The sequence below is a fragment of the Helianthus annuus genome, chromosome 11 (genome assembly GCF_002127325.2).
Source record: "Helianthus annuus cultivar XRQ/B chromosome 11, HanXRQr2.0-SUNRISE, whole genome shotgun sequence".
Lineage (NCBI taxonomy): Eukaryota > Viridiplantae > Streptophyta > Magnoliopsida > Asterales > Asteraceae > Helianthus > Helianthus annuus.
Window position 1 is genome coordinate 144,748,075 of NC_035443.2, and position 27,882 is coordinate 144,775,956.

At 36.8% G+C, this 27,882-nt stretch overlaps 2 protein-coding genes across 2 annotated transcripts; one reads left to right on the forward strand and one right to left on the reverse strand.

The window, feature by feature from the left end:
• Window positions 1–19,644: 19,644 nt before the first annotated feature.
• On the forward strand, window positions 19,645–21,154 carry LOC110886271 (non-specific lipid-transfer protein-like protein At2g13820). The gene is made up of 2 exons (XM_022134045.2): window positions 19,645–20,061; window positions 20,763–21,154. Exons 1-2 carry the CDS (start codon window positions 19,731–19,733, stop codon window positions 20,951–20,953), a joined length of 522 nt encoding a protein of 173 aa, XP_021989737.1. The 5' UTR covers window positions 19,645–19,730; the 3' UTR covers window positions 20,954–21,154.
• A 4,188-nt stretch (window positions 21,155–25,342) lies between these two features.
• Window positions 25,343–26,189, reverse strand: LOC118483685. The gene is made up of 3 exons (XM_035979170.1): window positions 25,840–26,189; window positions 25,646–25,754; window positions 25,343–25,469 (listed from the first exon to the last, which is right to left on the reverse strand). The coding sequence occupies exons 1-3, from the start codon at window positions 26,056–26,058 to the stop codon at window positions 25,465–25,467; spliced, it is 333 nt and encodes a 110-aa protein (XP_035835063.1). The 5' UTR covers window positions 26,059–26,189; the 3' UTR covers window positions 25,343–25,464.
• Between the last annotated feature and the right edge of the window lie 1,693 nt (window positions 26,190–27,882).

The window sequence follows — 27,882 nt, forward strand, 5'->3', positions numbered from 1 at the left end:
TCATCGTATAGGCCACCCTTCTTCCTTTTGCTTGTAGCACCGTGTTCCACCATTCTAGCGCCCCTTCTTTGAACAAGTTTGATGCATACATCACTTGATCTTCTTCAGCACATTTACTTATTGCAATTACTGCCTCGGTTTTCTCTAACCAACGCAGTGTTGCAGTTGCCCCTTCATTACCTGCAAATTCTGCGGGTTTACAGGCAAGAAATTCTTTGTAAGTGCAACCAAGCGTTGCAGCTTTCATTCTCTTAGGGAGTGGGGCCTGTTGCGGATCATGATCGTCATGATTGCCGCCTCCATTTATGCTGTTACTGCCGTTATCTTCCGGAATACGTTTACTAGGAATTAATTGTGGTTCAGCAGGTTTCTGAACAGCAGCCACAATTTCTGGAATAGCATTGGCTATCCCTTGAGCAATAAAGTGTTCAATATCTTGTCTAGTTATATATTGATCTTCCTGATTTTGCTCAGACTGATTTACTTCATTAACTGGTTCACTATTAGCGTTTTCCATCTGCTAATTAGTATTAATAGAAATTATTAGCGTCTAATTATTGATAACAAAATCACAGATAAACACATAGATCAGTATAACATGCAAGCATAGCCAAAATTGTCGATGCCTCGACTTCTGTTTTGGTTTATATATTATACCTGCTTCAATACACACTTTTTATCTTACAGTGTTTTATTGCCCATTTTACAGAATCAGTTTTACTATTTTAGTTATAATACAAACTTTTTCCAACCCTTCCTATCTTTTGGTCCACTGGCAGTTTCAATAACGACGCTCCCTCTCGTCGTACTTCCAAGAGATCTGTTCCCCCATTTCCCGGATCCTATTCCCGGTGCCTATCAGTTCTTCACCAAACTGACGTAGCTCAGCTAAATTTTCATAGCTCATTGGCGGATTAGGGATAGGTTCTGGATCAAACTGTGGGAGAAAACTATAGGGACTATTAACTATATTTTGGAATTGCCAGTCATTGGTCCACCATTCCTCCATTTGGCCTAATGGTCGGGTGTGAACTAGTGGGTCTGGAATAGTTGTTCCTAGGTTTATTGGGAATTGGGCTGTAGCAGGATAAGAGAAAAGATTATCGTTGATAGGCTCTAAAACATCACAATTAGCCAGTAGGCGGTCTATTTCGTCCTGGAATGTAATTTCCTCAGATTGTTTAGAGCTTTCTCCGATCTCTATTCCCTTTTGCTTTAGGTCTATCCCTATTTCTGCTGGCTTGGAACTTTCTCCGACTTCTAGTTCTTTTCCCTTGCTCATACTCACAGGATTTTCTATTTTAGGGATTCTCCTAGGTTTCCTTCTGCGCACTTTTCGCCACCCTACATATCTTCTCTTCTTTTTAGGTTTTGCTTTTTCCAGCGGTGGAGCTTGGAATTCCAGAGGTCCCTCTATGTCAGTAATGTAACCAATGAAGTTGTGGGAGACTTCAATTGGCATAGGATAGAGGTTGAGGTTCTGAAATGCTTCCGACATCTCATTCATGCTGTACGGCATATATGCAAAATACACAAAAATGTTAAGTTAAAACTTTGGAACAAAGCTTAACAAATAAACATTTTTATTGCATACCAGTTTGTACAACATAACAGCAAACAGAACACACTCAGATTTATTTATTTAGTTATTTCCTAGGAAGTAAATATTTCTAGATTTAAAGTTTAAAGATTTGCATTTTCTGCTACAGTAGCGAGCAGATACAGATTTGCCCATTTTTCATCTAAATTATTTTCCCCTGGTGGATTACTGCTAATTTCCTGAATTTCCGGGTTAAACCTCACTCTCTTGGTTTGGGGTTTCTTTTTCTCTTGACCTTTTCTAAGGATTGAATTCCTTTTCTCCGGTGTAAGTGGGTTTTCATAATTTGCCTTACGAACAAAGATTCCTTCTTCTAAATTGGTGGGAGATTTGGAGGAAGAGGTTCCCTGTTCTTTAGGTGTACTATCTAATTTGCGGTAGATAGCAGAAATCTTTTGTTTACCCATACTGTAATTTTAACAATTAGTCAGTTAATGCACACATATTCACAGAATGACAAATAAAATTTTCCTAATTAAAATAGTGAGCTTAATCAGTAAGCTTAAAACAGTGGTTCTGATACCACCTTTTCCTGTCACGGCCCCCGACCCGGTTTGACCCGTTTCAGGAGCCGCGGGACAGGAATCCCGTGGTATTTAATTTAGGCGACAGCGGAAGTCTTTTTAAAACAGGATCTTTTAATAATTCAAACTGCTCGTTAGGGATAAATTTCCGAAAATTACAATAATGTGATTTCTCAGGGAAATCTTTATTTTCAAAAGATGTTCATTTATTTATTTACATTGAGCCACTTTTCTAAGCTGGATGTAAGTCCCGTATAACCGGATCTTTCAATGATATCAAACAACACCAAGTTTGTGCGGAATCCAAACTTGATGTGATTCAAGAACAAATCGGAAAATATGAAAATACGAACCGAAAAATATGGAAACGAAGAACAAACCGAATCACCTTTAAACTTGCACACGATTCTATTACTTGAACAAGCAAAATCGTCTGGTACAAGTTCACCACCAATTGCCTCTCTCCCTCTCTAGAGAAATTGTAACTATGAATGTCCAACCCTAAAACAAGTAGAAATCTTGTTTATATACCTAGGCAAGCCCACTTCCCACATGGGCTCCCCTTGGGCCTGCTTGGCCCACATGGCCTAAAGCTTGGCCCAAGTGACCTGTAAAGGTCCAAAACCTAATACTGACTAACCCTGTAAAGCCCAGTTCGTAACCATAGTCCGTTGTATTAATTTGATGCGTCAGTCTCACACTTTAGGGCCTAACAATCTCCCCCTAGACTGATGCCATCAAATTGTCTTCATAACTTGAATTCAGCAACGTCTTCAACGAAATCTATGGTTGTCTCTAAGCTGTAGATGTTGTGGAAGTTCTTGACTTCTGAACTCTCAGCACTGGGTCTCTTTCTTCAGCTTTTGTGGTTAGCCTCATATCAGGATCACGATCAGCATTTGCTTGAAAATATCTTTGTCAAAAAGAATGTGAAAGGAGGATTCTCAGCAGCTCTTTTCTTCTTCAGTCTTTGTCTTTCAAGCAGGTTCACGGTACTTCTTCAAATGTACTTTCACTGTCAGACGGCGTCTCGTATCCGGTTCTTCTGACTCAGGTACATCTTGTTGTTGTGATTCTGTAGGCTTCTTCAGCAACTAACAGCATCTCAGTCTTCATCAACCCCTGTTCTTGATTGAAATCAAGTTCTGCACATGCTCACACACTCATAAGCAAACATTTCTTATGCAACAGGGAGAGTACCACATGAACACTAGGTACATCAAATTTCACAATTTAAATTCTTTCAATTTTTGATGATCAGTCAAACCTTCAAGAACGGTTATATTTTTAAATTTAAGAACACAAATAAGCACACTATTTTTGGATTTTGAATTTTTCTATTTTTTTTTTAATTTTTAATTTTTAAGAACAAAAAAAAATAAAAACTCAAAATATAAACAACTACCATAATATACAATTACAATTGCAAATGGGATCAAAATTCGTTCTCAGGCAGACTAAGGAACACTTTTCAGTACGAGCCTAATCAAACTGGTCTATGCGATTGCCAATATGTTTGTCCACTTAAACTTTAACGCTCAACTTTTAATTTTCAACTTCGTGATATGCTTAATGTGATATTATACTATTATACCCGTGTGTCCCATTCCAAGGCATACCCCCACGATCAAGGTAAGCACAACGATTCATCGTAACAGGTGAGTATACTGATGTCATCCTTTAAGATATCCTGACTGTGCAGTCTGCATGTAATCTGATTTATCATGTTTTGACTTCTTAACAATGAACACCCAAATAAATACTAATCAAATCCCGGAAATATAAACAGAACACACTATCATGCAAGTATCTTCCCTACCACATATTTCACAAGTCCAATCCAGATTTCTGAAATCTTAACTGGGAGTAGGTTGAGAAAAGAACAGAATAGATCTTTTGCAGAGATGGTATAATATACAGATCAAATGAGTTTTTCTCAATTTGATATAGGTTTATTGGGGTTTCTTTTGGGCACTAGAGGGCCTCTTTCGGGTGTATTAGATCTATAGCGCGACAACGTACAGCTAGGTCAGCATGTATCTGGATGCAGCAGAAGCTGTCGTTGCCTAGCACCTCCAGGTCAGCATATATCTGGATGCAGCAGAGGAGGTACACGACTTTTTCAGAGAAGATTTCAGAATTAGATCAAAATTGTGTGTATCGGGAAACATACAGACATTCAAATAGATATGAGCTAATTCCAAGTGACTTTCTTTCCTGGGGTCATGTACAATTTTAGTTCTAAGCAGAAGGACAACCAAGATATCCCCGGATGATTCAACAATATAAAGACCCGAAACCTCAGATGTTGGCTATCTATCAATGCAAGATTTAAGACCATAAAATCATACACCGTTGGTATGTTACCCACATGGTACATAGTTCGTTATGTTTATATCACTTAGTATCTTTTATCATGTTGAGCGTCAAGCCTATCAACATATCGCAGTAGATCCTAGTCTTTTCAGCTATGGCACCTTACATGTGTTAGTCAAACCCTTTAACAGGAACATTTATTTCACATCCCATATCATGCAATTTTTCTTTTTGGTTTTTTCATTTTTCTAATGTTTTTGTATTTTTCTCATTTTCTCCCCCTAAACACTATATATGTCTCTCTCTCCCCCTAAATTTGTGCATAAATCTTGGATTTTTGCGCAAATTTACCATTTACTAGAGGAAGGACACTTTATATATAAAGTTATAAACTAAGAAAAAGAGAAAATATTTTTGTTTAACCGTTCTGTCATCAGATTGAAGACTAATCAAATTCAAATCAAAGTACTGAATTTAAACGATACCTTTTGCTGATCATTTCTTACTTCTTTTATCTCCTCCAAAGGAAACATATCATCTGTAAAAAAAAATTTGAACTTTTTGCAACAGTGAAATGTTACCCGTTTTTATCTCTGGAACAACCGCTATCAACATTCCAGAGATTGTCAACAGCTCCTCCTTGGTTGTTCCTGAAAAGTAAGGAGATTAGTAAGACATGGGTACCCAGGCCATCGTGGTCCTGGGATTTCCTGAAGCATCAAAGTAAGACACTTCTTTCAAACACAAGTCCCCTTTTGTCTCAAGGATTGGAGACGTTGCTGCTTTAGATTTGGGTTTCCAAATCTTTTTCGGTCTAACAAACGTGTTTGCTGCCTTCGGTTGAGCAACTTTAACTTGTTCAGGTTTGTGAGTTTTGAAAACAGATTTTTGTTCCTGAACAGCTTTGCGTTTGTTTTTAGCAGCGTTCCAATCCCCATCAGAAGATTTAACCTTGGGATTCACATTCTTCATTGCCTTAGGTGATGATACCTTCATCGGCTTGGAATGGTAGTTATCCTTAGGTGTAACCCTCTGATTTTGCACATAATAAGGTACGTAGGGACGATGTGTGCAGTTCCGAGCTATGTGACCAGCAATGCCGCAATAGAAGCATGTTTGTCTCTTTACGTAGAAGGCATTCTGATCAGCTGGATTTGCTCTTGCAGGCCCTGAAGGACGAACCGGTCCTTTCTGTGCTTGTTGGTGTTGCACATTTCTTGCAAACGAGGAGGAATTTGGATGTCTGTATTTGTCGTTTGCTGGGGCCTTCTGTGGTGGAGATTTCTTCTGAGTTTTCTTGTTGTGAGTAGACTGCACGTCATGTTCAGAAATCTCACCAGTCTTTCCGAAAGCTTTGTTAGCACAGTCAAATGCATATTTTTCACATTTGCCATTACTGACTGGCTTAACAAAGGAATTTTTCACATCACGGGCCTTTTGATGACTATTGCTGCCCGTTGAGGACTGTGGAGAGCCTGATCGTCTTTGATGTTTAGGCTTCTTATTTCCGCGTCCTTTACCTACTTGTTTTGGCTCTTGTTTCTTGATTTGAACCTTTTCACCACGAACCGAAGGTTCAGATTGTTCAGCTCGCGCATTTGGAGCCTTGTTCACGTCAGTCTTCTCTTCAAAAGCTTTGGTAGGATCCGAGAGTTCTGGTTTGTCGGAAGAAATACCAGAAACTTTAGCAGAATCATTTGACGAGTTATCAGCACATGAACCATTTGTGTCCAAGAATGGTTCACTGGCAGCTTTGTTTTTGAAAGAAATCTCCTGATCCGTTTGAGAGTGTGTTTCAGTGGTCCCACATGATACATTATCAGGGACATTTACAGAAACAGTTTCAGAAGAATAATCAGAACATTGTTGATCTTCACTCTCACTTTCATTTGTTTGTTCAGCTTCAGTTGCTGTTGAACAGGAAACATCAGAATTATTATCAACTGAAAAAGAACCAAATAACGACGTAAAAAAGTTTGGTCCAAAAACAGATTTAGAAGCTGTTTCATTTATTGAGTTTTTAGAAAAATCTGAATTTGCATCCGGTTCATTCCCAAACATATCGCCCCACATCACTTCAGGTACTTCAGGTACTTCATCTGCACATGATGAAGAAACGTTAGAATCAATTGTACCCTTAGCAACAAAATTTATTGGAGGAGTCGGTCGTTTATCAACAGGTCTGCTGTTGATTGATGACTTATCAGTTTTAGGACCGTAAGTCATTTTACTTTCATTCATCAGCTCCTCCTCAGTCATGGGTAAATAAGTATAATTATCATTGTAGGGAGGAGGAGTCTGATTATAACCCAAACCACGTCCTTTCTTTTCCTTGTACGCAAGCTGTTGATCACACAAATTTTTGACTAATTTACTGGAAGAATCAAATTTCTTAATGTTGAGCTCATTAATTTGATATCTCTCTCTGATATCCTCCAGTTCCTTAGTCACATCGCATAGTTTTTCTTGAACCATGAAGAGTTGGGCTGTTTTTACACTAACATCATCCTTAAGTTTGATGATGTCTTTTCGCTGAGCTTCAATTTTATCTTTATAAAGCTTTTCATTCTTTGATAAAGTAAAATTTTTATTTTTTATGTCGTTGTAGTCTTGAACCAACTCAGCGTTGTGTAATCGATATGCCTCATTTCTTTTTCTACACTCAGGAGTGCAAAATACAGAAAGTATCTCTTCACGATCACGAGTAACTTCTTGAGCCATGGGTTTGTTAAACATAGATGCTGAATTTTGTGGTGAGTCAGCATTCCCATAGGATTTGATAAGAGAGATCAGCTCATCTGACTTCATTTTGTAACAGTTGCCGTCGGTTGTCACTATTATCTGATTAACATTCATAAACCAACTACAGTTCGCCTGATTTGGAATCCCTTTTATAGCCTCCAGAAGCTTTCTGTTGATTATGCGAGGAGACACCACCATTTCTGCCTTCTCCATTTCAGAAAGCAGTTCAACAAACCAGCCAATCACTGCATCTATAGATTCACCGTATGAGTAACTGAACCCTTCGAATTTCTGCTCAAGCATCTCTCTTTTAGAAGACATTGTAAGATTTGATCTCCCAAAATGTGCGCTTTTTACTATTTCCTCAACACAAGCTCAAAGCGAGAACCCGTGTACTCGCTAACTCAAACCCGTTTGCACGCGAATCGAGCCCGCTTTCTGAACCGCACCTCAAAAACCTGTCAAAACCGTTAACACAACCGAACAAACAAACCCACCCCCTTTTTTTATTTTTTAATTTTTTTTTTAAATAAACCCTTTTTTTTTAAATTAATTAATTTTTATAATAAAAGAATACTTATTATTATTATTAATAATATTATTATTATGATGACATTTTGATTAATAATAATTATATAATGATTGCTGATTTTATAATTATTATTATTATTATTAAAAAAAACTAAACTACACAGTTGCCTGTCTTCTTCGTTCAAAACGTCAACAACAACCCTAATTTTTCAGTTCAGCCGACAAGAACAAAAAAAAAACAATGGTGATGAGCTGTGATGTTGAACGATGATGAACTGAGATACGTTGGCTGGCGACGGAGAAGTTGGTCGGCAACGGAGAAGTTGGTCGGCAACGGAGAAGTTGGTCGGCGACAGAGATCGGAGGAGGTGACCGGAGTTGCAGGTGATGGTTGACAGCGGTTCAATTTGGTTGATATTGTGTTGAACCGGAGAGGAAGAATAACAGTAGAACAACGATGATGATCTGATGTACAATGACGGAAGATGAAAACGTGATGATGTCTTGATGAACGGAGACCGGAGTTGCAGGTTTCCGGTGAACGATGATGATTAATATGACGGATGGATGGAGATTAGAGACACGATGGGTGATTATGGATGCTGATTGCACGTGACGATGATCGGAGTGGTCGACGAGAACGAAGGTTGCGACTGAACAGTGATGTCTTTACTTGTCGGTTGCGACTCAAGACGGTAAAACAGAGACAAGGTTGCGACTTGAAACCGTAGTTGCGACTCGAGACGTTGTGAGCAATGAATAGAGGTTGCGAGTCCGGAGGTTGCGAGTCGGAACAATACCGTGAAGAACCGAGACCTTGATTGCGACTGTGGAGTGATGCACTCGAAACCGTGGTTGCGACAATGGAAGTTGCGACTCAATACGGGATAACTCGAAACCGTGAGAGCGGTTGCGACTTGATGGAGGTTGCGAGTGGATGATGATGATGATGTCTTCTGTTGATTGTAGGTTGCGAGTCAGACTTTTGGAAAGATGATACCCGAAATCTGTTTTTGGAAACAGTGGACTCGAATTTTGAAATTTTTGGTAAAGTCGCTTCGAAGGTGGGGTTGATCAGAAGAGGTGTAGCGCTCGGGGATGCTCTATGCCCCCGATGTGGCATTAAGGAAGAAGATTCAGATCATTTGTTCGTTTCCTGCTTATGGGCTCGTTGCGTCTGGTGGAACATCCTTTCATGGCTTCGAATAAGATACCCTTCTTGTACCAAGCTCATCGAGCTATCTGATCATATCCGGCGGAATCCAGGAGACAAAGTGTGGAAAAAATTGGTGTACACTATCATAATGGCCACGGTATGGACCTTGTGGAAAGCGAGAAACGGTTAAAGTCTTTGAAGATTCCTTCATTCCTATCAACAAGATGGTCGATATAATAAAAGAGGAGTCCTTCCTTTGGATATGCAACAGATCCAATCTCAAGAAGCCTTCTTGGAGTAAATGGTTAATTTTTGATGTCGTTGATCTAATGTAATCTGTTTGGAGTCGTTTGTTTTTTGTTTTTGGCGTCTGTTTGTTTGTTTCCAGCTTCTTGCTGGCTCTTTATATATATATATAAAGTGAGTTTGCCGTTCAAAAAAAAAAAAAATTTAAAATTTTTTTAATTATGAAAACTGGTAATGTGATTTTTAAAATTAGGAAATAGTTGAAATTTTTTTAAAAAGATTTGTTAGGAAACTGTTCGAAAATAAAGGAATTTTCAAAACAATTTTTAATTTCAAATCTTTTCAAAAATAAAACAATATCCTTAATCCATTAACAACTTCCAATAAGATCAAAATACCAAACTATAACGAATTTTGATAAAAATCGTATGAACATTCACCAAGAACACGAAGAACGCGAAGAACACCAACCCAAAAATAACGAAATCTTGAATCCTTGATATCACACCGAGCCTAGAAATAGGTTCTAAAGGCTCTGATACCACTTGTAAGTCCCGTATAACCGGATCTTTCAATGATATCAAACAACACCAAGTTTGTGCGGAATCCAAACTTGATGTGATTCAAGAACAAATCGGAAAATATGAAAATACGAACCGAAAAATATGGAAACGAAGAACAAACCGAATCACCTTTAAACTTGCACACGATTCTATTACTTGAACAAGCAAAATCGTCTGGTACAAGTTCACCACCAATTGCCTCTCTCTCTCTCTAGAGAAATTGTAACTATGAATGTCCAACCCTAAAACAAGTAGAAATCTTGTTTATATACCTAGGCAAGCCCACTTCCCACATGGGCTCCCCTTGGGCCTGCTTGGCCCACATGGCCTAAAGCTTGGCCCAAGTGACCTGTAAAGGTCCAAAACCTAATACTGACTAACCCTGTAAAGCCCAGTTCGTAACCATAGTCCGTTGTATTAATTTGATGCGTCAGTCTCACACTTTAGGGCCTAACACTGGAAGTGCTCCACGGCACTTTTCTTTGCTCATACCATATCACCTGAAACATGTTTGAAAAAGGTTTTGTCAGCAGGGAAATACTGAGTGAATCATTCATTTTACTGAAAACGACACATTTGTTATAATCTACAGTATTAAGGGGAATTACAATGTTTCTGATATCAAACCAACTACCCACAGTATTTGTCACTCGACCATCCATTGGCTAGCCCATTTGTCCAATGGTGTCTTGTGACTGTGGTCAGATCACCCCTTGGCCACCCGTTTGTCCAAGTGTGAAGGGAAACAAGTAATGTATACAAAACCCCACATACCGGCTGTAACTTGGTGATTACATAGACTTAATCACTGTAACTATAACTTTAAAAATAACTTGGAGTTTTGTAAAACAGTTGACTCACAAACTGTGAGAAAAGAGTTTATAAAAGAGGAATGACTCCCATTGCAGATTTACGAGCAGAGTATAAGCTTTACTGATTAGCCTTTTAACCTAATTTAAATAACAATGCACACACAAACGGGATTAGTAACTAATTCAGCAGTTACGTCAATTCACGAGATTAAACCCTCACAACTATTATCAAGTGCGATACTTAACAACTCAATCGATTCACAACGAATGACAGAGCATAGTCCGAATTCGAACAGCACTCAAACATTCAAGTTGAAATCACAATGAATAACAAAGTACAAGCTCAATTTGAGCAGCACTCGGACAATCGTTGGATAGTTATAATCGATCGGACGTTGAATCGTAATAGCGATCGAGTTATTACCCTGATTGCGGCAGCACCCCGTGATCGTGTGTGTGTTTATTGTGGTATAATGGCCTGAACTCGACGTACATAGAGACAATTTACGTCGTTTTAACTTCTACAGGTGAGTGCCAAGGTCGGCTATTTATAGCACGTTTTGAGCCTCCCTTACGGACCGTAAGCCCGAACCTTTACGGTCCGTAAGCTAAGCAGTCTAATTATAGGCTGCCTAGGCTCGGGACTAGCCTTGGTGAATCAAAATTTCAACCAATCAGCTGTTTGCAACGTTTGAATTTAGATAATTATCAACTAGGGTTTGCCCCCTCGAGTTTTAGGGGCCCTGATCCTGATTCCGATCATTCTGAAAATTTTAGGGTTAGTGCAGAATTATTTGGGTGTCTCAATTAGGGTTTCCTTATTGACTAATTATTGTCCTAATTATTGATTTTAGTGGCAGTTGTTACATCCTCCCCACCTTGAGAAAAATCTCGTCCTCGAGATTTACTGAAATAGATGAGGGCTTCATCTCTGATTCCAGTTCCCAGGTATACTCTGGTCCTCTCCTGGATTCCCATTTGACTTTTACTAGCACTAGTCATTTGTGTTTGAGAAACTTGATTTTCTGGTCTTCTATTTGTAAGGGTTTCTCTACGAATTTCAGCTTTTCATTTACCTCTATATCTTGAAGAGGTACTACCAGGGATTCGGATTCGTCTGATAAACATTTCTTGAGATTGGATACATGAAACACATCATGTACTCCAGCTAACTCTTCTGGTAGTTGTAAACGATAAGCTACTGGTCCTATTCGTTGGATCACTGGGAATGGTCCAACATATCTGGGACTCAGTTTTCCTTCCTTACCAAATCGTACTACTCCTTTCCAAGGAGAAACTTTTAATAGTACTTTTCTCCAACTTGGAATTCTAACGGCTTGCGGCGATTGTCTGCATAGCTCTTCTGACGATCTCTAGCAGTCTTCAGTCTTTCCTTGATTTGCGATATCTTGTCAGTAGTTTCTTGCACAATCTCTGGACCTGATAACTGACTTTCTCCTATCTCTGCCCAACAAACGGGAGTTCTGCACTTGCGTCCATACAGTGCTTCGAATGGAGCAGCTTCGATGCTCGAATGATAACTATTGTTATAGGAGAATTCAATTAATGGTAAATGGCTATCCCAATTACCACCAAAGTCAATTACACATGCTCGGAGCATGTCTTCCAGGGTTTGTATCATCCTTTCACTTTGTCCGTCCGTTTGAGGATGATATGCGGTACTTAAATTAAGTCGAGTTCCCATTGCTTCTTGGAAACTTGTCCAGAAACGGGAAGTAAAACGACTATCTCTATCCGATACAATGGAGAGTGGGACTCCATGTAAGGATACTACTTCATCTACATACAACTTAGCTAACCTTTCCATGCTAACGGTTTCCTTCATTGGTAGAAAATGAGCTGATTTGGTTAATCGATCCACAATTACCCAAATAGCATCATTGCCTTTTCTGGTTTTGGGTAACTTAGTAACAAAATCCATTGTTATGAGTTCCCATTTCCATACAGGCATTTCTAACTGTTGTAGTAGTCCTGAAGGTTTCTGATGTTCGGCTTTAACTTGTGAACAGGTTAGACACTTAGATACGTATTCGGCTATATCCTTTTTCATTCCTATCCACCAAAAATTATTTCTTAAATCCTGGTACATCTTATTATTTCCTGGATGTACAGTATACCTAGATTTATGAGATTCTTCTAAAATCTTATTTCTTAATTCTTCTTGCTTAGGTACCCAAATTCGTTTCTTGTGGAATCTCCAAATTCCATCTTTTCCTTGTTCTAATTCCTTTAGGTAACCTTTCATTCCTTCGGCATCGTCTTTGATTGCCGTTCCCTGAACTTCCTTTATTTGTTCCATTAAATCTAATTGTAGATTTAACCTAAGAGCACGGACTCGCTTTTGCTTTTCATGATATTTACGACTTAAGGCGTCGGCGACTACGTTTGCCTTTCCTTCGTGATATTGAATATCACAGTCGTAATCACTTAAGATTTCCATCCACCTTCTTTGCCTCATGTTTAACTCTTTTGCCCAAATATATACCTTAAACTCTTATGGTCCGTATAGATAGTAAACTTACTTCCATACAGATAATGTCTCCAAATCTTAAGGGCGAAAATTATGGCTCCTAACTCTAGATCATGAGTTGTATAATTTTCTTCGTGCTTTTTCAAATGCCTAGAGGCATACGCAATTACCTTTTTGCGTTGCATCAACACACATCCATATCCTAATTTTGAAGCATCACAATATACTTCAAAATCCTCGGTTCCTTCGGGTAAAGCTAAAATTGGAGCATTTGTCAATTTGTGCTTTAGAATCCTAAAAGCTTCCTCTTGTCTAGATCCCCATTCAAACTTAACAGCTTTACAGGTTAGCTTAGTTAAAGGTACAGCTATCCTAGAGAAATCTTTAATAAATCGTCTATAATATCCAGCTAATCCTAGAAAACTTCTAACTTCCATAGCCGTTCGTGGAGCTTTCCAATTCGTGATTGCTTCTATTTTAGCAGGATCTACGTGAATTCTTTCGTGATTCACCATATGACCTAAAAATTGCACTTCTTGTAGCCAGAATTCACACTTCGAGAATTTGGCATAAAGCTTTTCCTTTCTTAACAATGTTAAGAGTGCATGCAAGTGCTCACAATGTTCCTCCTGACTTTTGGAATAAATGAGTATATCGTCAATGAACACGATTACAAATTTATCCAAGTATGGTTTACAGATTCTATTCATCATGTCCATAAATGCAGCTGGAGCATTTGTTAATCCAAAGGGCATGACTGTAAACTCATAATGACCATACCTAGTTCTGAAAGCAGTTTTAGGTATGTCCTCCTCTTGTACTTTCAACTGGTGATATCCTGATCTTAAGTCTATCTTAGAGAAATACCTAGCTCCTTGCAATTGATCAAAAAGATCATCAATCCTAGGTAATGGGTATCGGTTCTTAATTGTGACTTTATTCAATTCCCTATAATCGATACACATTCTCATTGATCCATCTTTCTTTTTCACAAACAACACTGGTGCACCCCAAGGGGATGAACTAGGTTGTATGAATCCTTTGCTTAGTAATTCATCTAATTGCTTTTTCAATTCTAGCATTTCAGTAGGTGCTAATCGATAAGGTGTCTTAGCTATTGGTGCAGTACCTGGAATTAAATGAATTCTAAACTCTACTTCCCTATCAGGTGGTAAACCAGGTAATTCTTCTGGAAAAACATCTGGGTATTCTGAAACTATAGGGATGTCCTGGAGTTCCTTACTTTTAGTGTTAATGATTACAGAAATCATATACACCATTTCTTGTTTCCTTGAATAAGTAGCCAATTTCAATACTGAAATGAATTTCAGTGGCTTTCTAGGTCTATCTCCTGTAATTAGGATTACTTCTCCTGTGGGAGTACGGATTTCTACGGAATTCTTATCACACAGGATTCGAGCATGGTTGGCTATTAACCAATCCATTCCTAATACCACATCGAATCCGGCTAAATTCATAGGTAACAGGTTTGCAGAAAACTTATGACCTAACAATTCTATCTTTACTTCTTGCAAAACCTTGTCTATGTTGACAGAATTTCCATCTGCCGTTTCAACAGTAAAGATCTGCCTAAGGGTATTTAGAGGTAAGTTAAGAGCTTGACAGAATGCAGTATTAATGAAACTTTGGTTTGCACCAGAATCAAATAATACTTTTGCATAGACGTTATGTACTAAGAACGTACCCGCTATCACGTCTGGAATGAGTTCGGCTTCTTGAGTGGTCAGCTGGAATGCTCGTGCATTTTTCTTAGTAGTTCCTTCAGTCGTTTTAGCTCTACTGTCTGCTGGTTTAGACTTAATCACTGTAACTATAACTTTAAAAATAACTTGGAGTTTTGTAAAACAGTTGACTCACAAACTGTGAGAAAAGAGTTTATAAAAGAGGAATGACTCACATTGCAGATTTACGAGCAGAGTATAAGCTTTACTGATTAGCCTTTTAACCTAATTTAAATAACAATGCACACACAAACGGGATTAGTAACTAATTCAGCAGTTACGTCAATTCACGAGATTAAACCCTCACAACTATTATCAAGTGTGATACTTAACAACTCAATCGATTCACAACGAATGACAGAGCATAGTCCGAATTCGAACAGCACTCAAACATTCAAGTTGAAATCACAATGAATAACAAAGTACAAGCTCAATTTGAGCAGCACTCGGACAATCGTTGGATAGTTATAATCGATCGGACGTTGAATCGTAATAGCGATCGAGTTATTACCCTGATTGCGGCAGCACCCCATGATCGTGTGTGTGTTTATTGTGGTATAATGGCCTGAACTCGACGTACACAGAGACAATTTACGTCGTTTTAACTTCTACAGGTGAGTGCCAAGGTCGGCTATTTATAGCAAGTTTTGAGCCTCCCTTACGGGCCGTAAGCCCGAACCTTTACGGTCCGTAAGCTAAGCAGTCTAATTATAGGCTGCCTAGGCTCGGGACTAGCCTTGTTGAATCAAAATTTCAACCAATCAGCTGTTTGCAACGTTTGAATTTAGATAATTATCAACTAGGGTTTGCCCCCCTCGAGTTTTAGGGGCCCTGATCCTGATTCCGATCATTCTGAAAATTTTAGGGTTAGTGCAGAATTATTTGGGTGTCTCAATTAGGGTTTCCTTATTGACTAATTATTGTCCTAATTATTGATTTTAGTGGCAGTTGTTACACTGGAGATGGTACGACCTGGTTTTGGTACGATCTGGTTATATCTCATACGAACTGGATTTGGTGCGACCTGAACGATTTCAAGCGATCTGGAACACCCTGTGCGATCTGACAACTTTTCAAATGAACTGGAGATCAGCTCGTACGAATTGGGTTTGCAAATCGTGCGAACTGAATTTACACCTCAAACCGTGCGAACTGGTACTACCTCGTGCGAACTGGATGACCAACTCGTGCGAAGTGAAAAGACTTTGTTCAATCTGTGCAAACTGAATGAACCACCTCGTGCGAACTAGGAGAATTCTCGAACGAACTGAAATGCTATTCACACAATCTGATCCATTTTAACAAGATTTAGGTTGATTTTAGCTCTGATTTTTTCAAGGATTTGTTAAAACAGTGTTTTATGTGTTATTTATGAAAATAAGACCGTTTTATCCGTGAAAACCTTCTGATTTTGATGAAAAAGTGTTAAAAGTAAGAAGAAATGAGTAGAAATCAGAAGTTTTGATAAAAACAAGCTGAAATGGTAAGAACTCCTCATCCTGAGCTCTGATACCACTTGTTAGGATCGTTGAATCGATCAAACGAGTCGATCAGAAGAGTTCTTGACCAAATCAGAGGCGGAATTTATTGATTTGATCTTCATTCAGCTTGATATGCACTTAGATTCACTTTAACTATCTCTTGTATTAATTTCAGAACGTTTTACAGGCTGGAGATACTTCGGCAGAGCTTCGCTATCGGAATCAGGAATGTTACAAATGAGAGACACAAGACACATATATATAGGGTCTCCAGTTCGCACGTACATGACATATCCAGTTCGTACAAATTGGTTCTGGTTACGAACTGGCTGGTTCAGACCAGATTCCCGTTTTTCTCGTATAACGTGTCATGTTCTATCTATTCTATTACAAGACTCGATACAAGACGAAGTCGACAGACATATGCACCAACAGCCCACCCTCAGGGCCGCCCTTGAACCTAGTGTTGGGGAATTTCTAAGATAAATGAATGCATGGATAATCTCAGAATCGTGTGGGACACTTTCAGGTTGAAACAATTCCATGGTTCCCTCAAACTTTTCATCCGGATAAAACTTAGACAAATTCCGCAACAAATAACTCAAACTTTTCAAGCGTGCACTTAGCACTCTCTTAGCTTGTTTGATGAATATTATAATATACTTAGATCAACAAGTCAATCTAATTACACTAAAATAATTAACACCTAAGCCTGAAAGGAATTTTTAATATCATGAATAACATTAAACTACAAGAAACACAAAATCAAACATGCAATTATCACGTTGATCAACCGTTTATCTACATCGACATTGTTGTACGACCCGACAAAAAATGGTTTAAAAAGACCAGCAAAACACCGGTGTGCAAATTTGTAGTCCAATGTGAAGCCAAGAGTCAGAATTCATATATAATACTCACCATCCGAAATTTTCGGATATCTGAAAACCAAATAATGCGACGATTGCGATCTTAAACACCCCAACCAAATAGCAATGCAACATAAAATTTCAAACCCCTTCTAATATATAAATTATTTAAAAGATTTATTGAAAAAAACAACTAAAGAAACAAAGACACTGTCTTTGTGAAGACTTACTTATAGACAAGTATGAGCCTACACATTTGTTTTTTTTTTCTCAAGTGGAAACTTCTAAAAGGTCACTCACATCCCCCTAGACCCACCAAATAAATTTCTTTTTGTATTTTGTATTCATATAGTTATTATAATAGGTTTTAATTTTAATTTCCTTTTCAATAAGTTTGTTGTTTAATTTGTATCAAAATAACTAGGGTGAACAAATTGACAGTTATAATCGAGATAACCGAACCAATTTTAGCTGATAACCGAGGTTATGGCCGTGAGGCATTAGTTAACCGACCAATCGGATTTTGAAGCTTTTGCTAACCGCCATGACCAAAACGTACCGATTCCCAAGCTTTGTTGAGTAAACTGGTCTACATAAACTAAAAAGTTCAACCTTCAATAATAATTTATATTTTTAATAGAAGCAAATAAAGTTATAAAGCCAAATAAATTTGATAAAAGAATATAAACCTTGTTTTTACTACATGAAACAAGCTAACAGATAAACATTCAAATTTATTGAACTTGCATTATAGACCATTAACAGATTATAATCGAGCTTCATAACTGATCAACCCTAACTACCTAACTGAAGTTTTGTTACAATAACCGTGAATAAAATTTAGAATTTTATTAAATATGGAAATGATCGAAAATTTACAATCTTTGAAAATTTGCTATGGTTACAATAACGGTCTCACAAAGTGATGAAAACAAGTTTAAAGATGTCTTAAAACACAACCACAACCATGATGCTTTGAAAACCAAACCAAATTAACCAACCTTTCACCATCCATCTTCTAAATGTAAGAGTAATCTGGTGATGAGGGACCAATGAAGATGGTAGAGCCTTAATAGGATATGCAAATGTCTTTTTGTTGAGATTTGGGTTGTCGCGGACTTCATTTTATAGAAGAGAGAGTTCTTGCATAGATACATGGTTTTCATTTGGAGAGTTCCTTTTCATTCGGCAACATACACGTTAGCATTATCTGATAAGTTGAGAATAAGGCACATCATTTTTGAGATCGGTGAAGATGGTAAGATGATTTAGGGACGGGTTGCTTGGTCTAAAACAGGATACACATGGTAAGGTTAAGTTTGTAAACAAACTAGATAACAAATTAACAATATGCCATAAGGAAATGACTTGTTGGATTGTGACGGAACATGTTTTGAATCATGATATAGGCCTAGTTACATGGCTCAAAGTTCGTAAGGCAAATGAGCACATAGACTTCAAGAGCAGTAATGTTGTGTTAGTTGGCCTTTCTTAGTAAACATTGCAAACCATTGGATCCATTATACCCTGCCAGGCTGCCAGAGATCTCTCTCTTATTTTTTAACTTTGCGTGTGTGTATAGCCTACCAAATTAATAGAAAGGAATATGTTCATAGAGTTTGGTGGTTATTTAACAGAATCCATTTGGTTGGTTAAGAAGCAGGTCATCTAAATACCTAATTACATTATATTTGGTCACGCAAAAATATATATGGTTACAGTGGAATTCAATGAAAATTATTGAATTAGTATGAACCAAACAAAACCATATTTCAAACTTTTCTTTATATTTTAATTGGGAGTGGTTGAGATGTAAGTCTCGTGTCACTTCCATGATCAAAAGTAGAATGATAACACGTTTTATGTTTGTGGATTGATATGCCGATAATGGTGTGAACCTGAAAATTTATTACAACACAAGTCTGAAAATCCCGTTAAACAGATATATGAACACCTGAACATAACATACGTATTTACAAGTGGACAAGAATGCAACTGTTTAAACCGAAATTTATTTTATTCTAAATTACTTTTTACAAATGGTGCTCTAAATTGCAATTTTACAACATAAAATACAGATGAGTACAGTCCGTTCAATCTATAAAACCTAATGTTATTTTCTATTTATGTTTTTAAATTGTGGAATATGATACCCAACTAGTTTAAGCTTATGGCATAAACATATATTTTTAAAAAAAAGTTATAAATCAAAAGGTCAACCCAAGTACCCGCGAGGTTAACCTGAACACAACCGGATTAGCTAAACACATAGATGCCCCGTTAGGCCGTTTAGACCACCTAAACCCACAAAATTTATGTTAAGTTCGTGTTGTGTTAGAAATCTACACCATATTCAGCAACATTAATAAATATTCTTTTACTTTTTAATTATCTAGTGATTCTTGTTTAATACTATACATTTCCCTTTGCATATGTTTTTGTAGCTATTAGCTAATATTATAAAATAGGATAAGTAGGTTACCTATGCACAACAACTCCTAAGGACCCAAATTAACTCGGTCATACCAATTCCCCTATATATAGAACCACAAAACATGCAAACTCTCAACCAAAACCTGAAAGTCAAAACATCTTCAACCCAAATTACACAAAAAAAAAAAAGAAAGAAAAAAAAGAAAAAAACACCAAAATCCCAAATGGCACAATATCAAAAAACCAACACAATCTTAGTGATCCTAGTGGTCACAATGGCTGCCTTATATGGAGGCTCAATGGCTCAATCTTCAGGGTGCACAAGTGCTTTAGTTAGTTTGTCTCCATGCCTAAATTACATTTCGGGTAACACGTCTACACCATCATCAGGATGTTGCACCCAACTGGCTAGTGTGGTCCGGTCACAGCCACAGTGCCTGTGTCAAGTTCTTAATGGCGGTGGCTCATCTTTGGGACTTAATATTAATCAAACTCAGGCTCTTGAGTTGCCTAAGGCTTGCAATGTCCAGACACCACCAACTAGTCAATGCAATGGTAATGATCTAAGTATTTATTGTGACACAATTTAATTAGAAATGATCCAAAGGTTACCTTGGGAGTTAAGAAAAGTCAACTGGGGATTTGTTATTTGTTCTAAAAGACCACATATTAGTTGATCCAAATAAATTTTAATAGTTTCAATGTCAAAATGGGTGGTTGGGTAACGCGAACGGATAATTTTTTGTACATCTCAAAATAGGTCGGGTTTACACGACACTTTTGATCTAGAAAAAAATATTCTTAACTTTGCGTGTAAAATATGCTTAAAATCGTATTATTTCAGTATTTTTTAAAAACTTTTGAATAACATGGTTTTGAAGGTTTTATACATATAATAATATACACTAAGAGCAACATTCGTGGTTGATCCATTTCCTTTTCAACTATTTTTTTGCCTTACTCGTCTTACATGTTAGAGATAAACATAACCTGAGATTCTTTCAAAAGTAAATCGGTAAAAAATTTTGCAACTTTCATGGTTGACTTATTTCCTTTTCAACTTACGTTTTGCTTTACCCATTTGACCTATTAGAGATAAACATAACACAAGAATCTTTCATAAGTAAATGGCTTAAACTTGTCACATCTAGTTTAGAAAATTTTCATAAGTGTTCATTTTCAAAACCCTTTTTTTCAAAACCAGCCAACTAAAATTCATAAACTTATTGATTGTTCTGTGTTTTCAAATTGGGCAGCTGCTTCTCCAACTGACTCTCCATCAGGAACAACACCTTCTTCTTCTCCAGGATTCCCCTCGGGTACAGGCACAGAAACAAACACAGTGCCATCAACAGATAACGGTTCTTCAGATGCAACTTCAATAAGATTCACAACCATTCCAATAATATTTTCGATATTTGTTGCCACATATGCCATGGTGTTCTAAGTTATTAGCAACTATATCGAAAAACATTTATGTTGTTGTTCATGATATTCACTTATCTTCCTTTGATTCTTATCTGTATTTCTTTTTTATGTCCTCTGTTTGTTTGTTTTTCTTTTTTTGTGAATTTATACGAGGGACATGTTATGTATGAAATTCTTTATTTTGTATTGTTTTGGATGAATAAAGTATTTTTTTATATAAGCTTGTGTATTTCATTTAACCTAGTGTTGAGGAATTTCTGAAATAAACAAATGCAAAGATGATCTGAGAGTTGTTTGGGAGATTCTGGAATACTTAAATTGTAATAAGTTAAACAAGCTTGCACTAGGCACTCTCTTAATTTCTTAAAGAAGCCTTTGATATCCTGGACCAATATAACATGAAGCTAAAACCTGCAAAATGCCACTTTGGAGTGGGGGCAAGAAAGTTCTTAGGATATATGGTCAGAAATAGGGGAATAGAGGCTAGCTTGGGACCATATCAAAGCTATTTTGGATCTCAAGTCACCAGCCAATACCAAGGATATCAAACGTCTAATAGGCAAGATAGTGACAGAAACACGAGGAAGCCCTTCAAGCTTTGAAGAAGCATTTATCATCAGCACCCTTGCTTATTAAACCTGAAGACGGTGATGTCACACCCCAACCGATGGCGGAAACATCGGAGTGGGAGGAAAACGGGATTGCTCGAGACTTCATAACGTGCTAATGTGACAATATTTAAATAAATCATGTTTCATTTCATACTAAAAGAGGGTTACATTGTCTTAAAATGGAAAAGTACAACAATTGTAACTTAAACAAATACAACATTGGAATTACAAATAAAAAATTTAAGTATGTTTCTAAATCCATCCTAAATAGATTTATTCAAGCGTCAACATACGTTTCCTGCAACATCTATTAAAATAAAATCAACACAAGGTTGGTGAGTACAAGTTTGATTACATAGCATACGTATAAAAGATTGTCTCAAATCCAACATTGCAATTTATATACTAAGTTGAAGCTAGCATGCATAACTATAGATTTCATAATAAACTTTAATTTAATGGAATTTAACTTATATTATTTAAATTTAATGTTTTTGAATCTGATTTTGTTTATATGAATGCAAATCTTCATTAAAATAAAATAATAAATAATAAAATTAAAAAAATCTCTTTATATTAAGCTTCACAAGAATTCGGTTAACAATACGAGTCAGGTTTCGCAGATCTGTTTTTCACGAATGTTATAGTGCATTTAGTTAAACGGTCATAAAATCTTGTTTATGTTTGTTAGTTAGTTTATTATATAAACTAACATGAACGACCTTCGACCGACCAACCAGTTTTCTAAACACAAACCATTTAATGGGGCGGTGAAATACTAGTTTTGGAGCGGTGTTCGGACCGCAATAATAAATAGGGCATCATAAAATTATTTGCTTATATGGAGCGGTCATGAAACCGCCATATATCATTTCAACATAGCCCCATATAATCCTAAACCCTCCACTCAAATAGATACACGTGGCAAGGACTAATGGCTCCATATTTACACATGAACCGCCCCACACAAATGAAACCTGAAATCGAATATTTAATTGCAAATAAAACAATTTATAATATTTCCAAATTGCTACCAACAAATACATAGATAAACAACCCAGTTGGCTACAGATATATAAAATCAAAAACACAAAATCTACAAATACAAAATTCATTAATTAAAAACAAACATCACATGATCTTGATACCAAACAAAAAGTTTACTTATAAAAACCAAACAAAAGGTTCACTTGTAAAAACGAACATTACATTAACTGGACACCAAACAAAAAAGTTCACCTACAACTTTGACCCTTCACATTTACGCCTATGAACGAGCTCATATCCATCCAGCAAACAACTTGCTAATACATTGTGGCATTAATTCCATAATAAAGGTGTCAATTTGCTTTTGCGGCAGACACCCGCTTGAGTTCCAAAGCTAAAAAAACATATAAAAATAAAAAATTTAGATGTATATTTTATAATTAGTAAATGTGACATTATATCAATATATACAAAAACTTACATTATTATGAAAATCATATTGAATAGATGTGACAAACTCGTACATATGTTTTGTAACCATAAAGCCGCACTCCCAGCCGCTTTTTTGCTGTTTACACTGCATCGAATTCCCATTTAATTTTTAAACACCTGAACATAAATTGGATTTGTCAAAAAAAATAAAACATACCTTTACCATTTCCCAATTAAATGGCATATCAAAAGCATCTTTAATTGTAGACGTAAGAAGGTAATCACTCTCCTTCTTTTTTCCTCTTACAGAATCAACGATATAGCCCATTTCAGTTGCAGGACAAATGATAATAAGTGACCAATGTTCACTACAAAAATAAAAAATTATGGCATAGTTAAGTATGCATGTGTGTGTTTGTGTATGTATGGTGAACATATATATATTACCTACTTATATATGGTGCAAGATAGAATGTTTTGTCTACATGGAACGAAAATACTTCTTGGATGTGTTCTATAACGCCGCCACGATTTTTAATGCACGCATCTTCTTTGATCATGTGCGGATTGAAGAAAGCGCATCCGGAATTTGGCGACTCAAAAAAATACCTTCAAATCAAGAAAAAAAATATGGTAAGTTCTTCGGTTGAATCTGATAATGTTATTGTACTATATAAAAACAAGAACAACAACTTACATTGCAAACCAATGTAATACAGAGATATCATGCCAATCATTCAAGAATACATGTAACAATTTTGAATATGGAATGCTTTCAACAACCTTCTCAAGATACATTCCATCAGGTGAAGAAATCTCAATACTATGGTTAGTACCAACCTGCACTGATAATCCATCAACAATTTCTTGAATTTCTTTAGGTCTCTTCTTTAGTTTTTCCAAGGCAAAAGGTACGTCAGGGTCGATAAATTTAGGCTCGGGATTCGAATCATGGGTAGTTGTCATTTGTTGTCTTTGATCAGGATCGGGAACAACTTCAGATTGAGTTGACATGTGTGGTTCATGCACAAACACATTTTGTGGAGCTGTTTGTTGTTCATGTGCATGTATTAACTAAAAACAATTGTAAAAACATTAGTACTTATACATATATATATAGAGAGAGGGGGAGATAAACAAGTTTTTGATTAATTACCATATTCATAAAACAGCCCGGAACCATTTGAGGTTGAGATGACATATGTAGATTAGTTGTATCGACTTCCTCTTCCTCTTCCTCAAGCTAAAAATAACAAACAGTTTATTATAATACGAAAAAATCAAACTAAATTAACATTATAAACTACCTGTGGATGATAACTTGAAGTCGGTGCAATGTGATCAATGTCTATTGTATGCGATACTCCTTTGTGACTTAATGAACTGTGACCCGAGGTCTCTCCCAAGGGACTTGCGGATTTGTTGGATGCCTCTTTGTTCACAAGCTAGAATTTAACAAAAATAATATTTGAGTAAGTATTAATACATATATACTAAAAATATAATGTAATATATAGACAAATGCACCTTTAATGCATCTCTTAGCCACTGGATGAAATTAAAAAGTGTATCGCCAACAAAAACAATGTCATCGGTTCGTGTCACATCGGGGACAGGCGTTTTCACAAAATCTTTATCAACAGCATCAACATGGACTTTGACACAACCCTCCTTTATTTGTCCTTCATCTAAAGTCATATCTGAAATTGGCCATGCCTGCTCGAAAGCCAGAGGTAATTCCATACTAAGTTTGTATGGAAATAGCAACTCACACGGTGTCACTTTCTGCAATAACCATATAATATTTTTGATAAACAAATACATGTGTGTATTTAACAACTTATAAATGAATTACCTCAATAGGTGGATGGTCTATGAATGGTTCACCAGGTGCACTACTGTCATAAAAAACAGGGCTTATGTCCCCCCGGTACCCACACTTGCTCATGGTTCTCATCACTTCTTACTCGCTGTGTACCACCTTCGTATAGTCCTCCGTGCACCTTAGTGAAACCTATAAACTCAATATTCAAACTACATCAATATCTATAAAAATAACTAAAAAAAACTCTCATATGTTTCATTACCTATGATCCCAGAAACTGTCCGAGATCTTCCCCCATGCTCCCTTCCCAAAATTCTAACTAATGGATCCTCTTTTCCTTCAAAATAACTTTTATCCTCTCTCATCTTTTTCTCGGTATCAACCTGTTAAAATAAAATGTTAAAATATTCATCTATAATATGTTTATATATAAAATAATATAATATTATAACAATTTATTTACCAAAAGATTGAGGTTAATAGCGCATCTGGTTCAAGTTCATACTTGTTAGTTTCTTTGTTCTTTATCACTCTACTTGTTAACCACTTTTAAGACATGAATACTTTGCTAAAAGTTGAGGCCATATGATATCATATTTCATGCTCGTATACCCAGATCGTCCTACACGCGGGACGTTTTTGTTTGCTTTTGCACTTGCTCTTGCTTTTTTACTTTTATCCTTCACAAAAATCAACAAACTAATATTAATACTTGCATAAATACACATACATACATAAATAATAATGTAAAAGAAACAATTCACACATACCAAAAATTCTTTCTTGGTCTTTTCTTTACAAAATTCCTTCCAATGTGTTGGATCAAGATACTTATAATCACTAAAAGGAGTCTTACCTAAATTTATATAATGGGTGACAAGTCTACTCCTAAAATTGGTACAAAGTTTCTTTGCTTTTCGTTCCATAGTGTCTTTCGGGGCATTGGACTGAATTTTCCACAGTTCCTAAAATTACAAAGCAATTAGTTAAACGTAATAAATAACAAAAAATCATATTTCTAACAATTTACAAAAAAAATAAATACAATACCTTTGTTTCAAGCCATAGTTCGTCCCACATGTATCGCTCAAAATCCGTAGTCTTGATGTGATACGGAAACATTTGTTTACATTTCAGTCCGAACCATGAAACAAATTTATGCTTGTTAGGACCAACAGGAAGATTATTTTGATCAAACTCAATGTTATAATCCTCATCCTTATATTTCTTCGAAAAACAAGCAACGCCCCGTTTGCCTCTTTTCGACATAGCTACAATTCACTGTTAAACATAAAAATTACATAATGAGATACACATTAACACACACTAGATAGACACATAAATACACATGTAATCGAATCACCACAGTGTACCCGAACCACCAGAAACGAGCGGAAACGAGAGAAGGAGTTGGAAGCACCAGGACCGAAAACCACAGAGAGAGAAAGTGGGAAATTGAAAGATTATATGGGAGAGTTGGCCGTGAAACGGAATAAATGAGCGGGAATTACAAATTCTATGGTTAATTTGGAGCGAAACTGAAGAGATGGGCGGTTGAAGGAGTATATGGGGGAGGTGGGGGGACGGTGCAAGGAGTTATTTGGGGGCAAGTATCGTAGCGGCCAACGTTTTCAAAACCGGACCGGACCGGCCGGTCGGACCGGGAACCGTGCATACCGCCGGTCCGGTTGAGCACTTTTGGATCGTTTTGTTTTGGGCCGGCCGGTTGGTGGCGGGTGGCGGTTGAACCGGAGGACCGTGAACCGTATCGGACCGGATATACTTTTGTGCAAGGAAAAACGGTGGTCGGAGGTCATTTCAGGTGGCCGAAAACCACCCGTTTTCATCGGACAAAGAAAGCTAACATAGTGATACAGAAGGAAGATCGTGATAGAGTTTGCATAAAGATGAACAAGGCTATAAAACGAGCACTGTATCCGACTGTTTGAAGCATTGATCGGCACCATAGATAACCCTTACACTTTGAAGAGATACACCGGCATGGTATGGTTTGAGTGAGAAAAAATCTATCTCTTATACTAAAGCAAAATAGTGTTGACTATTTGACTTTGATGTGGCTATTCTCTTTCGCCAGAGAATTGGGTTTTTAGGCACCATTCTCCTTTTCTCTCTATTTTCCTTCAATTCTCTTGGCCGCCTCTTTCTTCATTCAATGTGTCTTTGGATTATATATGGAAGGTTGAAAAGTTAATCAATTATCGGAAGTTTTTTTAGGAAATTATGGAACCGTTTCCAATTCTACAGCCTATATACAAATTATTGCTTTTAATCGGATGTTTCAAACGACGACTGAAGAAGTTTGCTCTGTTTTATCTTCATCATCAGACTTCGAAATTCAAGCATGGGTAAGTTGGATTCCACCTCTGTATTTGATTTTTCTGTTGCTATTAGAAAACCCTAATTTTGTTCATCTGGTGCTCCTCAATTTCTCTAAGCCAGTCGTGCGATCTTCGTTTAATCAATATTCTTTTCGATTCATCCTCTTAATCCGAGTTTATATTACATTACTTTCGTCCAGAGAGTTTCTTTTGTGTTTCATGGATATCAAACCAGGTCTTACTAGATCCACATAATACATATCTTAATCCTTATGATAATCGGTTAGACTCCTTTTGGTTTTGATTTCTGGTTAAGTTTTTTATGTTTGATCGTTCTTGGTTTCTTGCTTATGGGGATATTGAATAATTTTTATTAGAATCTGATTCTTGCTATCGTACTTGGTGTGGTTTTTTGTTACAGATCTGAAAACTCGGTCAGAATGCCTTAGCCGCCGACTCTAGCAATGACGTCTAGGGATCCGACGAGTTGATCCGGAGCTAGTTCATTTGACAGCTCTGCAATTTTTTTCTTATTATTAAGAAGTATATGTTATGAAACATATCTTCAACATAATAATTTAGTGATTAATGATGATTTGTGGTTGAGATGAGAGGGAAATTGCATAAGTATTTGATTTGAACTTTTATTGTGGTTTGTTTTGTTTAGTATTTACAGAATGCCCTAATTCGACCGAATTGTTATGTTATTTCAGACATCAATACACATGACTATTTCGAATTTTGATTCTTCTTT

What these genes read in the sequence shown, in the direction of transcription:
- LOC110886271 (XM_022134045.2), top strand. Translation starts at nt 19,731, where the DNA reads ATGGCACAATATCAAAAAACCAACACAATCTTAGTGATCCTAGTGGTC. An exon ending in ACCAACTAGTCAATGCAATG is followed by an intron (nt 20,062 to 20,762) that starts GTAATGATCTAA and finishes CAAATTGGGCAG; the next exon opens with CTGCTTCTCCAACTGACTCT.
- LOC118483685 (XM_035979170.1), bottom strand. Translation starts at nt 26,058, where the DNA reads ATGTCGAAAAGAGGCAAACGGGGCGTTGCTTGTTTTTCGAAGAAATAT. An exon ending in AACTATGGCTTGAAACAAAG is followed by an intron (nt 25,755 to 25,839) that starts GTATTGTATTTA and finishes TTGTAATTTTAG; the next exon opens with GAACTGTGGAAAATTCAGTC.